The sequence below is a fragment of the Sarcophilus harrisii genome, chromosome 3, assembly GCF_902635505.1.
Source record: "Sarcophilus harrisii chromosome 3, mSarHar1.11, whole genome shotgun sequence".
NCBI classification, from domain to species: domain Eukaryota; kingdom Metazoa; phylum Chordata; class Mammalia; order Dasyuromorphia; family Dasyuridae; genus Sarcophilus; species Sarcophilus harrisii.
The window spans coordinates 179,200,591-179,218,689 of NC_045428.1; the positions used below are offsets into that span (position 1 = coordinate 179,200,591).

At 33.8% G+C, this 18,099-nt stretch overlaps 1 protein-coding gene and 1 long non-coding RNA gene across 6 annotated transcripts in view; one reads left to right on the forward strand and one right to left on the reverse strand.

Moving 5' to 3' along the window:
* The window catches only part of LOC116422292, a 72,712-nt gene that overhangs the window by 38,951 nt on the left and 15,662 nt on the right, over positions 1 to 18,099 (forward strand). The window lies entirely within an intron of this gene.
* Positions 2,982 to 18,099, reverse strand: part of ROBO1 (roundabout guidance receptor 1) — a 622,307-nt gene continuing 607,189 nt past the window's right edge. For all 5 annotated transcript variants that reach the window (XM_031958836.1, XM_031958837.1, XM_031958839.1 and 2 more), the window contains 3 exons: positions 12,174 to 12,479; positions 5,512 to 5,702; positions 2,982 to 4,778 (listed from right to left, as the gene is read on the reverse strand). In XM_031958836.1, the coding sequence (XP_031814696.1) occupies positions 4,764 to 4,778; positions 5,512 to 5,702; positions 12,174 to 12,479 (512 nt within the window). In that variant the 3' untranslated portion in view covers positions 2,982 to 4,763. The remainder of the gene's footprint in view (positions 4,779 to 5,511; positions 5,703 to 12,173; positions 12,480 to 18,099) is intronic.

The following is an 18,099-nucleotide window of genomic DNA, read 5'->3' on the forward strand; positions in this document are numbered from 1 at the left end:
TTATACTGGAGTATTTTTTTTTTTTTTGGTTGTTCAGTGAGTAGAACTTTTAACCTGCACCCAGGAAAATGAATTTAAATCCAGCATTATATACTTACTAGCTATATGAATCTGAGGAAATCAACTTATTTGTCTCAATTTCCTTGTCTATGAAATGTGATGATAATAATACCTATTTACCAAGGTTATTGGGAAGGATAATCTGAGATATTCATAAAATCTTTGCAAATCTTAAATACTATTTATTTAGTATTTAAATACTATTATTATTTTCCATTTTCCTAAAGGATCATTTGTCTTCTCATACCATTACAGTATGACTACTTAATCATCACTTAGTCCCTTCCACTTGCTTTAAACTATTTATTTTTTGGGGGGAGGGGTTTCTCTTGATTCCGCACTTCAAAGTTTCTACTTAATTCTGGACATTGTTTTCTTGATATCATGATGGTACACATTACATTGTTTGATTGCTCTTGGGCTAATTAGTTTGACTCCCTGTCTGGTAAGTGTGAGGTGGTACCTAAGATTTTTTTTTAAATTTGCATTTTCCTAAATCAGTAGTGATCTGGAGCATTTTGTCACAGGACTATAAGTGGCTTTCATTTTGTCATCTAAAAACTGTCTGTTCCTATCCTTTGAACATTTATCAGCTGAAGACTCATTTGTTTTCAGTTCTTGATTTGATTCAGTTCTTTATGTATTTGAGAAATGAGACTTTTACTGGAAAAACTAAATTTTTTTTCAGTTTTTTGTGTTTTTTTTTTTTTAACTTTTCTTATAACCTTGGTTGCATGATGTAGCTAGTGCAAAACATTTTTAATTTGATGAAATCAGAATTATCCAATTTATATCCCAAATGCTATCTCTTGTTTGATCACACATTTTTCATTTATCCATAAATCTGACCAACTATTCTATGTTTCACTAATTTGTTTATGTTATCACTCTATATATCTAAATCACGTATCCATTTTTAGCTTGGTGCGAGAAGTTGTTCTATACCTAGTTTCTGCCAAACGGCTTTCTAGATCTCCCAGCATTTCTTTTTTTTCAAATAGCACATTCTTGCTCCCAAAGCTTGGATCTTTGCATTTATCAAGTACTATATTACTATGGTCATTTCTACTGTGTCTTCCTCTATAAACTATTCTACTGATCCATTACTCCATCTCTTAACCAGTATCAGATAATTTTGATGATACCCATACTTTGTAACACAGTTTGAGATCTGATGTGGCTAGGCCATCTTCCTTTGCATTTATAATTCCCTTAATAATCTTGACCTTTTGTTTTTCTAGATGAATTTTGTTATTTTATTTTCTATCTCTATGAAACACTATTTTAGTAACTGGATTGAAATGACACTCAATAGACGACCTTTTTTAATTGAGGCATTAAGTGTATAAGGATATAGAATGTTCTATAGAATACTATGGTCACTGTTAGTTGGTTTTGCTTATCTATTATTCTCTGTTTCAAGGAAAGATTCATTTGTCAATGATGCTTAGGGAACTTATTTGAAGAAATTACTGCTATACAAGCAAAAGACATCAATAAAACTTTGTAAAAATTATTTTAAAAAGGTTGAACTAGATAATCACTAAGGAAGCCAGTTTCATTTATTAAATAAGGGGTCCTTTTTAATTAAATAAGGAATTAACAATAAAAATGGTGCACTATTTAATAAATGGAACTGATTTGTTGTGTATGGCTCATATAGTTTATTTCATTATGTAGTGGTGGCATATAGCGATTTGTATATTACACAAATGTATTATAAATAATGGCCTTAAATAAATCTAGGGATGGAACTAGCAAACTAGCATATGATTTTATCTGAACCAGCTCTCAAAAAATCATTTAGAAAAGTACACCTGGTTTTGATTATATGCTAGAAGAAGACATTCCGAACTGTGAATTCATCATTTCTTCTAAAAATGATATGAATTTTTGATGAAATGAAAGAGGGTACTTACCACACACTCTATCTGGTATTACTACTGCCTTCAATCTCCTTTAATCACTGAATAGGCATTGCCTCAGAAAAACTGAGACCTGGGAAAGACTATCTCACACTGCATCCCGGGCCATTGACAGTTATCTTAAGTTTTGCTCCTGGACTCCAGTGACTCTGGAGGAGAGAGTAAGGCTAATGACCTTGCATAGCTCTACTTCATATAAATCAATTCATCTTCAAGTCATCATCTTCCCATTGATCCTCTCTGAGAATGAAGGATGAACTATAACATCACTTAACTCGTTTTAGGTTGAGTGAACCCCATGTAGTAAACTCAAAAAGACAGACAACAGTCATAAAGAAATAGATGAGTTGCCAACAAATTACTGGAAGAAACGTCTGTATTTGACTCTTTTAATACTATTCATTTCTGATCTGATAAAATAGTTTGCTGCTTCAATATTGTTCCCTCCTTAGAATGCTTTTTGACTGAATAACTAGTTGATCTATTAGTGCACCAAATAGCTCAATACCCTCACTTTGAAATAACTTTAGAAGATTACAGTATTATTTTAGGAGGATAAGAGTCAGCAGAATACATGATTACTGTTGAGAATCTCTGGAACCCATCTCCTCTTTGAAGCTCTATATTTAGAGCTAGGTGGATTGTGAGTTACATGTTTTCCTATCCATTGTTATAAATCTAATTTTGACTTCAATATAAAACTTTTCCTCCTAAGAGTCTTCAGAAAGAATAAAACCTTTCTAAATTGGACACTGGGACTAACTCTTGAATTGGACAAGTTTTTAACTTCATGTGTAGCTTAGGTCAGCTCAACTGTGATAGAAGATCTTGTAGGAACAGTCAAAACCTCCTTGGCTTCTGCTACCACAATCAGATTAAGTTTTACTTAATCAGGCATATATTGGTAAAATGTTAACATATTAAGCCTACATTACTAAGCATAATGATTTGTGTAAAGACAAAAATGAGAAGCAATAAGGACTTGAGAAAGAATGATGTATTTGAGAACATTTTTAATAAATAATGTGACAAAAATTATTTTTCTGATTATTGGATCCTCAATATGCAAAATTATGCCTAAAAAATAAGAAGTTCTTACATGAACATAATGAAAACATTAATCACATGGATTGTTCCCTTAGTGCTGTACAACCTTTCTATGTAACTTTTTAAAACATTATCTAAATGAACACTTTTAGTTTTTGGTACATACCAAACTTTAAAAAGAGTTTTATTTCAATGGGGCTAGTTCTGATAGTTGTCCATGAAAACACACTTTTTTCAATTAGCACCAATGACAAAATCAAGGAAATTTACATAATAACAAAAAAAAGGCCATAAAAAAACTACAGACGGAGGGCATCATTTGGCAAGTCTAAACAATTAATGTCTCTATTTGAGCTTACATGAAAATCCGTTAAGTTTTGCTACATTAAACTTGCAATTTTCCAGAACTCCAGGAAAAGTGAGAAATATTCTGTCTATGGTCCACAATTAAGCATGTAAGTTACTTCACCATCTGTCATCATTCAAATATTCCAAATACAAACAGCATTAATAAAAAAATGAAGAAAAATTTCTGAACATTTTTCAGTAAGACAAAAAAGATTAATAGTTACAATGGACAAATACAAAGTTACAAATAAAGTTTAGTGATTGTGCTTTTAAAACCAAAAAAAAAAAAAAAAAAGATAAAAAAACAGTGCATTACCAAAAAACAAAACTCAAAAAACTCAAACTTCTTTAAGTGGCACTTCTGTAAGGTGAACTGACACTTTCAAAAGAAATTTTTGCCAGTTAAGATGGTCTCCTTACTCAATTGGTCATTAAAACGTATCTGTTTTTAATATGTATTTATAATTATTTTAAATTGAAAAATAGAACAAAGTTTTTGCTAGACTTACTTATGACAATGACTAGACAACCAGAGATCTAATTGGCTTAAAACCCATCTATCCAAAAGGATATTGTTTTTTCTTTTCTTTTTCTTTTTTTAAAGAATGTATTTCAATGACTGAAAGGAAGACAAAAATAAAGTACCAACAGGCATTGAAAAGAATATATATTTACAGTATGGTTCACTCCACCTCAAATTTCTTGTAGTTTTTGCATTTACCTTACATCTCCCTACATCCCACCTCCCTACTTTCCCTCCTCTCCCCAATCCAGCAAAGGATGAGATCATGGACAGATAAAAGTAAACAAACAACAACAAATCTGTGTGGAAAACAAAACAAAACCTTTTTATGTTATAATCTGCATTAATAGTGAAAATTATATAAAAAATAGTATATCAGACAAGCCCTTTCATGAAGTAGATTGTATGCAACTCTGTCCTTTAACAGTAATTACCATATTTGGTATATAAGCAATGAGTGAATCTAAGTAGCACCTTCTCAAAAAAGGTACCTGAGACCTTCTCAAAGAAAGTACTTAAGATGTGCCATCTTCTGTACTTCCACCAACTTCAGAGCTTAGATTCCATTCTATTCCACAGGTAAATTCTTCCCTTGCTGGGGATAAGGTATAAGGATTTGAGGATATCCATGGAGGGGAAATAAGATGCTTTTTGTAGGGACAGATAATAGATCACAGCAATAAAACTCCCAACAGAATTTCTTAAAATGATATTGAGAGGAGAAGAATAAATGAAAATTTGTACACTCTGATTGCACTGAACATAATTTCTGGTGTCATATGTCATCAGACAATAAGCTTTGTGAGTGATACTTTTCATATTACATGACACAAGACTGTTAAAAGCATCTCTTATCTTCTTCAGCTTTCAGTTTCCTGTAAAAAACAAAAAACAAAACTATCATAATCTTTTAAAAATATGAACACTAAAATTTCTTGTATTTTAAAAGTTCTTTTGGAAGGGACTAAAAAGGAGAATATAATTTGTTGGATACAGTGAATTTCAATCAATTAAGATATTACTGTTTTAGGACTTATTACTATACTAAAATATAGATGAGTCCCCATCACAAAGTTTAATATAAAAATCAAATCCATAATGCTTTTTAGAGAATTGACAGACATTCCTAACTGGTTTCATATTCCACTCTTTGTTTACTTAGTATAAATAGAATGTTCACTGCAGGAAACAATTTGGGGCCAAATATATTTATCAAAAGATTAATCATGAAAAGAGCAAAACAGCTCTTTTTAGCTCTAACTAAAAGGAATGTTTGAAAATTATGATAATCAACACCTAATGGTAACAAAATCAAGTATTAGAAAAGACACTTCTTGCTTCTAAACGTATGGCTTGTATAGCAATGTAAATTTAAAGAGGAGCACATGGTCTACAAGAAATTATACTACAATAAATGTGAATACCACTTTAAAATGACCCACAGGTCATTTTACTACTAATTACAATATTACCATTAAATTATTACTAATTTGATTAATGGCTTTTAAAAGTTCAGAAATATTTAGAGACGTTGTATACTAAGACATTTCTCTGAACCTAACTTTGGGAAAAGATGCAATTAAGTAGCCATAAACATATAATTGATACCTCTAATTCTTCATTATCCACTTCTTTTTCATATGCTCCAAGCATCTGCAGTTCTGCAACATTCCTTCGATTTACATTTGTTTGATCTCTTTGTCTTCCTGAACCTCTAGATGACATTGAGCTTGAAGAACTTGGATCTCTGGGATTATTTGATGTTGGAAATGTAGGTCTACAGTATGGTAAGATATCTTCTGCATAAAAAATTAATATATGTAAACAACATAAAATATGTATTATTTGAAAGTCATTTTGCAGTCAAACTGCAAAAAAAAAAAAAAAAAAAAAAAAAAGCTGATGAAGAACCCAGAATCATATAATTCAAAAGTTGGAAAGGACTTCAAAAGTCATCAGTTTTAACAAGTATCTAAGAAGTTTTCTTACAGCATCAACCAATTTATCCTATACATAAAAGACTTCTAGTAGATCTGGAAATATTCTAAAGGTATGAAATTTCTTTTGACATAAGATGGAAAAGGGAACATACATTTTTAGATATGGCCACTGTGTGAATTAATTTTGATTATATTAAAACTTCTTCACCCCCTGCTCCTTTATGGTTTTAATTGGGAACTGTTAAGGATGATGCCTCAGTGAAGGGACAGATCAATTCTCCGAGAGCTTCCACAGCTGTGGATTATAACATATGAAGGAGTTGCAAAGCAGCCTTTACTGACACAGGTGTTGCTTGTGGACTGGGAATGAAATAAATTGGAGTCAGAGGGAAGAGGAGAGAGGTCAGAGGATACAATTGCCTCTCAGTGGAGAGGTCAGAGAACAGCAACTGCCTCTCAGTTTCTTTGTATCATCATCATCATCTGCTCACATGCCATTTTACAGGTCTGAGTAAGACCTCCAGCAGCCACTGGCAGGTGGCTCCCGTATCACAACCTAAGGTGCCTGAATGTGGGGCATAAGAAGAGCTGTTTGAGAGCTGTTTGTGAGGAGGATGCTCCCAGAATTCCTTCGGTAACCCACAGGGAAGGAAAGGGAGAAGAGACTCAGTAAGATTTTTTAGTTGGGCCAACACATCAATGGACCGAGCCAGGAGACTGATGAGAGACTTAAATGCCTGTTCTGACTATAGTCCTCTTCTCCATTTAAGTTTGCCTCTATGACATCTCACAAGATCAATACCTGCTACAACCATCCAGAGGTGATAGTGCTGCTTGCATTCCTCAGTGTGTCAACTCAGATAACAGCAAATGGACAAGCTTACTGACCATGTTGTGGGGGGAAAATATCCATAAAACAAAAAACGGGGAATTGTTAAGGACCATGCCTAAGTGAAGGGGCAGATCAATTCTCTTAAGGCCTCTATAGCTATGGATCATAACATCTGAAGGAGTTGCAAAGCAGCCTTTACTGATACAGGTGTTGCTTGTGAACTGGGAAGGAAATAAGTTGGAGGCAGAGGGAAGAAAAGAGAGGTCAGACAATACAACTGCCTTTCAGTGGAGAGGTCAGAGAATTCAATTGCCTCTCAGTTTCTTTGTATCATCATCAACTGTTCACATGCCATTCTACAGGTCTGAGTTAGACCTCCAGCAGCCACTGGCAGGTGGCCTCTTGTATCACAATAGGAGGAATAAAGGGAAGTTAATGGAGGGTGAGTTAATTTAAAATATATTATAATAATGATATTTTAAAGGGCCAAAGTAATATTTTAAATTCATATAAGGAAAGTTCAATTATTTAGCTAGTAACACGATAAGCAGAACTATTTTGAAGTAAAAGCAGAATTATATATTTAAAGCAAATGGTATGAAGTAAAATCCAAAGTTTAATTTGCAGTCCTATTTGGGGGCAGGGCATTGATTGACATATGAAAACTTATGTTGTTTAAACTTAACAATAAATAATTATAATAAATTTTAAAAAAGACTTCTCGTGAAGATCAATCTATTACTTTTGAAGCAATCTGCTCCACTTTCCAGATAGTTCTAATGATAAACAAGTTTATTTTCTAACCTAGAATCTAAATCTTCCTTTCTCTGTAATTTCCTTCCACTGATTTGTTTCTACCATATAATAATACTTAAATTGTATAGGATGTGCTTAGGAAAGACTAGTATCTCTTGTGTGTGATCTGCCAAGTTCTTTTCAGGGCTTCTTTCCATCTTTGGTGCTCATCTGATTCACCTAACTCTTGTGTATAGCTCCAAGAATCATGCGCAGATACCATTTCAGCAGATGGGATAAACCATATTGAGGGTAACCAAAAGATCTGAAGAGGACCCTTTTACACTATCACAGTCTCACTTCCTGGTGCAAGAAATAGATTAGGAAACATATCCAAAAAATTTCTGCTTATCCAACCCCGACCTGATTATCATAGCAAGTGGATATTCCACCCTATAGTTACATTACCAAAACATGTACAAAAACGTTTGCAAAGATGATTCCATTCTCCATTGATATATAGAATGTATACATACTTATAAACAATACAAAATCTAATATAACTGAAAGACAAATAGCTCTTGTTGTGACAGAAATCAGCAGGCATTGTATACAAATAGTAAGCATGTGTGAAATAGCAATGGCAAATGAAGATCAGCTTACTGAAAACGGAGCTGGAAACATATTTTTCTGGAGTGACCACAATGAAGGGGGAGCACTGTGAAGTTGGTATAGGTTTTAAAATCAAAACTAATCTAGTCAACAAGCTTGTATGCCTACCAAAAGGAGTAAAAGACAGACTCATGACAATGTCACTGACACCTGCAAGAAAATGCCAGGCCACTATCATCAGTGCCTATGATTCCATGACAAACTGTGATGAGATAAAAAAAAATGTATACAGACCAGAAGACCTTTATCATCAATGTTCCAAAAGAGAACAAGGTGTAATTTTAATGCTAGAATAGGCTCAGACTATTAGGCAGAGAGTCCTTGGGAGAAATGGAGTTAGAAACAGCCAAGAGCAATGGTCTATTACTGAGGATTTGTGCAGCTCATAACTTAGAGGAAGTTATATCTCAGGAGTTCAAGGATGCCTCCATTTTCTACCTCTATAAAGGGTAAAGAGGACAGACTATCCTGTGGCAATTACCAGGGGAAGAAGGAGGAACTGCAGGTCTCAGTGATGCAAGATTATTGCCAGAGTCCTACTTAATAGACCAATTCTTTCTAGAGGATGGTCATCTACCTGAGAGCCAGTATGGCTTCAGAAAGGAATGAAGAACAATCAATATGATGTTTGCTGCCCAACAAGAGAAATGCCAAAAGCACAACAGGGATCTATACACAATGTTTGTAATTCTGACCAAGGGCCTCTTACAGTCAGTTGCTAGGGCTTAGGGAAAATTATGTCAAAATTTGTTGCTCAGAGAAGTTCATCAGTATTTTACATCAATTTCATGATGAAATACTTGCCCACATTCTGGATAATGGACAATGCTCTCGCATTTTCTCAGCCACCATTGAAATGAAACAAAGCTGTGGGCTTATGTCCATGCTTTTCAGCATGATTTTTCCAGTCATGTCAAACACCTTCAATAAAGATGAATACAGCATCAAGGTCAGTTATTGCACTGACAGTAAACTATTCAACTCAAAAAGTCTACAAGCCGAGATTAAAGTGAAGGGACTATTGATACATGATTTTTTTTTGTTTGTTTGTTTATTTTTTTTCCGGATGATTGTGTTCTCAATGGAGCTTCTAAAGCTGAGATGTAACAAAGTATGGATCAATACTCTGCTGCTTGTGCTAATTTTGACCTAATAATTAATACCAAGAAAACCCAGGTACTCCATCAGACAGCACCACACAATCTATATACGAAATGATTGGTTATAACAATTGGAGAAGTTTTGAATGCTGTGGATAAATTCACTTATTTTGGCAATGTATTTTTTAGGGATATACACATTGATAATGAGATTGACACATGCACTACCAGAACTAGCTCAATAGGAATCTCCTTGTGAGAGAGAAGAGGTATTAGACTGACTACCAAACAAGATAAGATATCAGACACTTAAGTTTTTTTTTCTTGAATTAAATTGCCAAATATTCATAGTTTACTGCAAAGAGTACAATTCCACTGACCTGACCACATTGTTAAAATGCTAAATGTATATTTGCTAAAAAGACTATTTTATGGAGAACTTCACTAATATGTTGGTTAGGAAAAGTGATAGAAGAACACTCTAAATCTCCATTAAGAACTCTGAGACTGATGCCCAACATGGTATGCCCTCATCAGAAAAAGTTCTGTGTTCTATAAGCAAAGCAGAATTGAAGTAGCTCAAAATAAATGTAAGATGCTCAATTTAAAGAATCCACTCCAAATATTCACACCAACTATTTGAATAAAAGCTCTAGAAGAATAATCTGAGATGATATTAGAATAATCAGCCATAGTCCAAAACACTGTAACTTGACTCTAAAATAGTTATGTCATTTTGGTCCTCTTTGAGAACAAAATCTTTACCCTCCAAACTTTCTGTTTTCCAGGCCACACAACCCCAGTTCTGTCAAGTGACTGTTCTCTCAAGTTTTTGATTGGTCTATTCTGGCCGCAACAGTTTATATGTCTTTCCTAAAATGTTGTACTTCCAACTCTTAATCAGAACACAGTACACAGTTCCTCATCAATCAAGATACTAAGCTTGTCCTTGACATTTTATCCCTTTTTTAATCTCATTCCATTTCCCTCACCTTAACCATTTCTACTCTCTTACTTTTTACCTAGGAGAATTATCTGGCTGCCATTTTACTTTTAACAAATACCAAACCTAATAGTCAATAAATTCCCTAGGTCTTTTTCCATGAACTGTCTAGTCATATTTTTACCATTTACAGTTGGGTTGAACTTTAATTTATTTCTATTATATTTGTCTTATTTAATTCCACCTATTATTCATTCTATTGAAATCACTTTGTATACTGATTTCTGTCATCCAATCAATTAGCTAGCTCTTGTTAACTCACAAGATGGGTAAAAATGCTGAACAATACTGAGCGAAGAACAATTTCCTATGGCACCCCAGTAGGGCACTTTCTCAAATTTATTTTGATGAATTCTTCACTACTCTTTGGTCATAGTCATTCAATCAATCAAATTTGAGTCTACCAAATAAAGCTACTATTTAACTCACATCTCTCTCTATCTAGTATATAAGGACAACAAAGAGTATCTGTTGAATGTTTTGCTGAAATCAAATATTATATCTACAGCATTTTTTTGTAATCCAGTACACTAATTTTGTCAAAAAGAGAAATAAGATCAATCAAGAATTAGTTAAGATTAGTCAAAAGTATTTCTCCTTTGTAAAGCCATGATGACTTTTAAGGATCACTGCCTTAATGCTCTAATGCTCGCAAGTCATGTCTTTAATAATATTCTACAATATTACTAGGAGATGCCACATTCATTAATCTAGTTTCCAAAGTGCATCTTCTTCTGTTTAATAAAAATCCAAATATTTGCCTTTCTTTATCCTATACAGATTCTTTCTTCTTCTCTATGAACTTTCAGAGATCATCAACACAGCTTAACAATCACATATGTCTGATCTTTGAGTATTGGAAGAAGTAGTTCTTCTAGGCCTGAACAATGAAATTCATTGAACCTAGATGCTATCTTACATAGGAATAAAGATGACAAGTCAGGAGAAAGTATTCAAAAAGTCTCTGATAGTGGGCCATGCAAACCTGGAAATAGCTCAGGTCTTGATAGCCAGTCTCTATTCCTGTTCTATGGACTTCTTACAATGGAGAAGGGAAAATAAATCATTAGTTAATTCAGCTTCACAAAAACACCTAATTTACTTTGCTCAGATTTTATATTTATCAAGTAATATCTATAATTTGCTCCTTGGAACAACAAGTATAATTAACATCTATATAGTACGTTAAGCTTTGCAAAGTGCTTTAAAATATTATCTCATTTGATATTACAATAATCCTGGATGATGGGTGGTATTATTATCCCCATTATATAGGTGAGAAGACTTATACAGAGTTATTGGCCTAATCTGAGACTAAATTTGAACTCAGGTCTTCCTCACTCCAACTTCAAAGTATTCTCTTATTCTCTTTTTCTTCGCAAGCTAATTGGGGTTAAGTGACTTGCCCAAGGTCACACAGCTAGGGAAGTGTTAGATGTCTGACACTAGTTTTAAACTCGGGTCCTCCTGACTCCTGGATTGGTGCTCTGTCCACTACACCATCTAGCTGCCCCAGAGTACTCCCTTCTAATGACAAATTTTTATTTGGAAACTGGATTGTTCTGAAAAGTAATAACTTGACATTCTGGTTTGTTACCATGACTTTTGTGAGATGTACTAATATAAATCATTCCCTAAGAGCCTGAGCATTCCTTGGAACTTGGGGTGGGGATAGCATACAGAGAACAAAACTGAATTTTTGAGCCTGCACTGTAAGGGGCCAAGTCTTAGATGGTGCTGAAGAGAATACTGTATCTTATGAGTTCCAGCTTGAAATGGCTAGCCAATTTTACCTTTAGTTATAGAGAAAGAGGAAAGTGCCTGATACAGAGGTGCACTTTTGGTCATGGAATAAAATGGAGCTAATTAGCCCATAACAGAGTCAAATATATCACCTTCCTCTTATAGCAACACATTCCCACCAAATGAGTTAACCAGTCACTGTACACATGTAATAAAAATAGAATAGTAAGAATAAATGAAAATACCTTGGACAAGATGAGGTTTTGCCGGTAGAACTTCTCGCTTTGATGCTTTGTTTCCTCGTGCTTTAGCATCACTTTGGAGTTCTTGTGAATCTCTGTGGTCTAGATTTGTCCTCATCTCAAAAACTTGCCTTCCATCCAACGCTTCTCTCCCTTTGTAGCTGCTTCCTTTTCTTTCTGATGATCTGTCTGTTCTTGTTTCTGCACTGGGGAGTTTTGGCAACACTATAGGTCGTACCTCCAGCTGTCCCTTAGATTGGACAGTGGGAGATTTTATAGCAGGTGGTGGCACTGGAGGAGGGGGAAGATCTAAAAAAAATAATCAGAAATGCTAACTGTTTATAGTACATTACATAGAAAATCATACTACTGACATTGACCTATGATCTCCTGTATCTCATAACTGAAAGTTTATAGATAACTTGACGACAACTGAAAATAACAAATTTAATGATTTTATATTTTTCGTATTTTAAAATTTGTATTTTAATTTTTTGTCTTTTGTATTTTAAAATTTTAAAAATCATGCTTAATGAGAAATTTTTTTAATTTTAGAATTTTAAAAGCTATCTAATTAATTTGTTCTAATCTACTCATTTTATAGAGGAAAAAATACATGTCTAAGGTTATTAAATGACTAGATCATGAGAAACACACTAAGAGAAATGTAAATCAAACACTAATTTTGTACATGGAGTGTGTACAAATGCTGGTTAGACAAGATTCTTTACAAGCAAAGGAGGAGAGATGTGCAGATATAGTTGTCTAGAGTAAAAGACTATATGATAAAGTCTTTGACTACAAAGAAATCCTAACTGTCCTCTAGAGACTCTGATTTTTATTCTGTTTTAATCTATTTTGTGACTGACATATTCTGGGGTACCTGAGATATACTATATTTATATTGGGAAAGAGACTACAGCTACTTCTATGTACCTCAAAATAAAACTTTATAATGTTTGTGCCCTCTTTCTTTTTTTATTTATACAATCCAGAAAAGGTCTACTTCTTGTTTAGAGGCGATTTTCAATATTGCAATTAGATGTGCAGCTTCATTTCCCTGAAGCCAATTAAAGCAAGGACCCAAGAGGGCATTGAGGCAAGAAACATATATTTTTGTATCATTTCTGTATGAGCATATCTATTAAATTGCATTCTATATTATCAATGAAGCTTGTAGCTAGAAAAATTTAATTTGAGATTTTGATTCTTAAAGTCATACTTCTGATTATCATAATGTATATATTGATATAAGATTTCAATTTTACTTTTCCTTAATTTCACATATTATAGAAATATTTAACACAAAAGAACATGAATAAAGGTTGTTATCTGGATAATTACAAGTCAAAACATAGGAACTTTGTGAATATTAGATCCAATATTAACCATTAAGGTTAAAAGGATTAGAACAGAATTTACCACTTGATGTCAATTCAATGCAATTTGATTCCAACAAATTCTATTAAGTGATTTGATTATTCACTAGTCCATATGATCTCATTTGGCTAAAAATTTAGATATTAGCAAAAGTTTGTCCTAAGGAACTTAAACATATAGACATGAGTCAATTTGTAAATTCCATATTATATAGAATCATATAAACTTGTTTATAATACTAGTTTGTACTGTCAGTTCTGCTATAATACATTTACTAGCATCTATTATGTGCTAAGCACTGGAGATACGGAAGAAGCCCAAAGGCAATTCCTCCTGTGACCTCCACAAGAAGTTTCTTATAAGGGGCAGCTACACATGTCCTGGAGTCAGGAGGACCTGAGTTCAAATCCAGCCTTAGACACTTAATACTTAGACCTTGGGCAAGTCACTTAACTCCAATTGCCTCAATTAAGACAACTCTAAGATACCACTACACACCTGTCAGATTGGCTAAGATGACAGGAAAAAATAATGATGATTGTTGGAGGGGATGTGGGAAAACTGGGACATTGATTCATTGTTGGTGGAGTTGTGAACGAATCCAACCATTTTGGAGAGTAGTTTGGAACTATGCTCAAAAAGTTATCAAACTGTGCATACCCTTTGATCCAGCAGTGTTACTACTGGGATTATATCCCAAAGAGATTATAAAGAAGGGAAAGGGACCTGTATGTGCACGAATGTTTGTGGCAGCCCTTTTTGTAGTGGCTAGAAACTGGAAACTGAATGGATGTCCATCAGTTGGAGAATGGCTGAATAAATTGTGGTATATGAAAATTATGGAATATTACTGTTCTGTAAGAAATGACCAACAGGATGATTTCAGAAAGGCCTGGAGAGACTTACACGAACTGATGGAGTGAAATGAGCAGGACCAGGAGATCATTATATACTTCAACAACAATACTAGATGATGACCAGTTCTGATGGATCAGGCCATCCTCAGCAACAAGATCAACCAAATCATTTCTAATGGAGCAGTAATGAACTGAACCAGCTATACCCAGAAAAAGAACTCTGGGAGATGACTAAAAACCATTACATTGAATTCCCAATCCCTATATTTATGCACACCTGCATTTTTGATTTCCTTCACAAGCTAATTGTACAATAATTCAGAGTCTGATTCTTTTTGTACAGCAAAATAATGTTTTGGTCATGTATACTTATTATGTATCTAAGTTATATTTTAATATATTTAACATCTACTGGTCATCCTGCCATTTAGGGGAGGGGGTGGGGGGGTAAGAGGTGAAAAATTGGAACAAGAGGTTTGGCAATTGTTAATGCTGTAAAGTTACCCCATGTATATATCCTGTAAATAAAAGGCTATTAAATTAAAAAAAAAAAAAAAAAAAAAAAAAAACTCCAATTGCCTCAACACCCTATCCCCCAAAAATCTTCTCATAGAACACATGATTTTAACTGTGACTTAAGGGAACCCAGGGAAACCATGTGGAAACTAGGAGGTAAAGCATTTCAGGTATGAAGAATGGTCAGTGAAAATACTCATGTGGAGGTGGAGTATTTTGTTTGAAGAACAGTAAGGATGTTGAATGACTATATAAAAGAATATATGAGTGGCGTATAAGAACACTGGAAAGGTAGGCAGAAGTGAGAAAAGTTCTGAAGGGATTTTAATTCCATATATTTCATCCTGGAGGTAATAGGGAACCAACAGACTTTATTAAGAGTGAGGGAGAAGGAAGGATGATCAAATCTGTGCATTAACAAGATTACTCTGATAGCAGAGAATGCATTGGAGTGGGAAGACACTTGTGGCCAAAAGATCAACCACTAGGCTACTAAATGCTTCAAATGTGTGAAGTAATGAGGGCCTGCACCAAAGTGATTGCATTGTTAGAAGATAGAAGGGGGATTATATCAGAGATGTTTCAAAGGTAAAAATTAATGTGGGGAATGAGAGTGAAGAGTTGAGGTTGACAACACCTAAATTGTGATTTTGGATTATTGAGAGGTTGTGATGATAATTTCAACTATAACAAAGAAGTTAAGAATATGGAATTGTTTTGGTAAAAGATAATGACTTTAGTTTTAAACATCTTGAACTTAAGATGTCTACAGGACTTCGAATTCAAGATGTTCAATAGGTAGATGAAGATGTGAGACTGGAGGTCAACAAAGCGGTTAGGATTGAATAAGTAGATCTGAGTTGTCTGCAAAAATGTTAACTGAATCCCTTAGAATTTGAGATAACCCACTGAAAAAGAGGCGGGAAAAGAGCCCAGGACAGAGCCTTGGGGGGCACTCATACTTAGTAAGTTTGACTTGGATAAAATCCAGCAAAGGAGACTGAGAAATAGTCAAATCAATGTAGGAAGAGAACAAGGAAAGGGTCATATCATGAAAATCTAGAGAGTATCAAGGAGAAAGTGATTAAAAATGTCAAAAGCTGCAGAGAGGTGAAGAAGGATGGATGAATGAACAACTGATCCTGAAAAAAGAAACAATCAGGGCTCCAAGCCCACTGAAAATAATCTTTGCAAAAGCTTTGTCTGAATCTTTGATCTGCCTTTGTTTTTTTGTTTCTGACCTTTGTTCCAGTTCTGGACTGTTGACTTTGACTCTGCTATTCAATCTTACTAATAGTTTCTTTAAAGTACATAGTCATGTCCTTTGCCACTAAGACTTCTTGGGCTTTGAAATAAAAACATAATTTCTTCCTTTTCATTGCAGAAGCATGACCATTGCCTCCAGACCTTTATAAATTATATTTTGGTGTTATTGCCTCAGCCAGTCTACCAAACTCATGGGACTGTGCCCTAGTAAATCCTTGACTATCACTAAGGAAAAGTCTTGTTTGTCCAAATTTGGGTCATAGTTAAATTGGACAATTGTGGCCATATACTGTTTCTCTCTGGATCATTCCTCCTTAACTTCCAAATAGTTATCCTTCTATAGACTTAGAGAGAGACTGATAGCCAACTCTCTTTAGAGCACTATAGATAGCCTATTAATATTAGGCAAATTCTGCTCTTACTTATATTGCTCCATGAATAAGTCTTCTAACCAATCATCCCTATTACTCTTCTGTCCATTTACGCAACCCTTAAACACAGTCTATAATGAATCACTTCAAGTATGCAGCATTTAAAATGAAACCTTTTAAACAAGTTTAACAATTTTGAGGCACCCCAAAAAGTCATAATTTAAATAAACACACTACATAAGGACAACATTAACAGACAGAAAATGAAGGCTAATCCACTGAATAAAAAAGCCAGTGATAGCATGTTTGAAGTCAAAATGTTGACTGACATCCTTAAAAAAAAACGGAAAGAAACAAATCAGTTAGTACTGAACAAAACAAAAATTATAAAAAAGTTATTCTAAATAGTAGTTAGTTTCAAAAATTAGATTTTCATATGAAATTTTTTTTAAAAAAATCTCATTATCATTGATATTTATTACTTTTATTTGGCACATGTCTACCTTGTGATTGTTCTTAAGATTCTCTTAATCCCCATCACTGACATAAAACCCTGAATAAGGTGATTCAATTAAAACCCCTTTAAATAATCATTTTCTGACTACTAAATTTTATCTACATTACTATGCTGCCTCAGTGCTTCCACCAGGGTTTTCCCCTATTGAACAGGCATAAATACCAAGAATTTTTATAGTCAAATAGATTCAAGCTGTTTCAACTTAGCCATATAGGAATAATGAGTGATCCTTTCCAGCTCGGGATTTCTGAGATTCTAAGCTATTTGAAAATTATATTTAGAATAGCTTAGGAATATTTTTGCTGATCTAGGTAGATCCACAGAAAATGCATAAAAACATAAGCATTGCTTTTTTGCTCTCTGATTTTGATTTCTTTGTTTGCTATTTATGTCTTCGATGGAAAGACTGAAATATAAGTAAGGGAGCTGAAGAACAAAAAGGCCAAATGTAGTTCTTAGTATACAGCACCATCTTGAGAGCTCAGTAGTTTTACATTTAAAGTATAACGAAATTTTACTGGAATTCTTGGTCCTGAGACAATTGGATTCATCATTTAAAAAGAAGAAGAAAAAATACCAGAATCTATTTATTAAAAGAATGTAAAATGTCAGCAAACGAAAATTTCTTCTAAATGATTGGATTATAATGTATTTACCATTTTAGAGATGTTTCAAAATAGGTGTCTTATTTATAAAAAAAGTTAGTATTAAAAAGAAAGCTAATATTATAAGTGGAAATTTCATGCACCTCAAAGTTAACAGTTCAGAGATATATGCCTTGAACATATGGATTCTCTCCCAGCAAAAGTTAAATAAAGTCTAGATAGATATGTTGGATAATATGGAGATTATATTGGGGTTTTTTGTTTTTGCTTTTTTGGATATAGGTTAGTTTAGATGGTTACTTAAGTTCCTGAGAGCTAAAATTCTATGATTTTTTTGAGAAATAAACAGGGATTGAGGGACTGCAAGGAGAGGGACTTCTTTTTTTTTTTTTTTTTGTCTGTTTATTTTGATTTGGG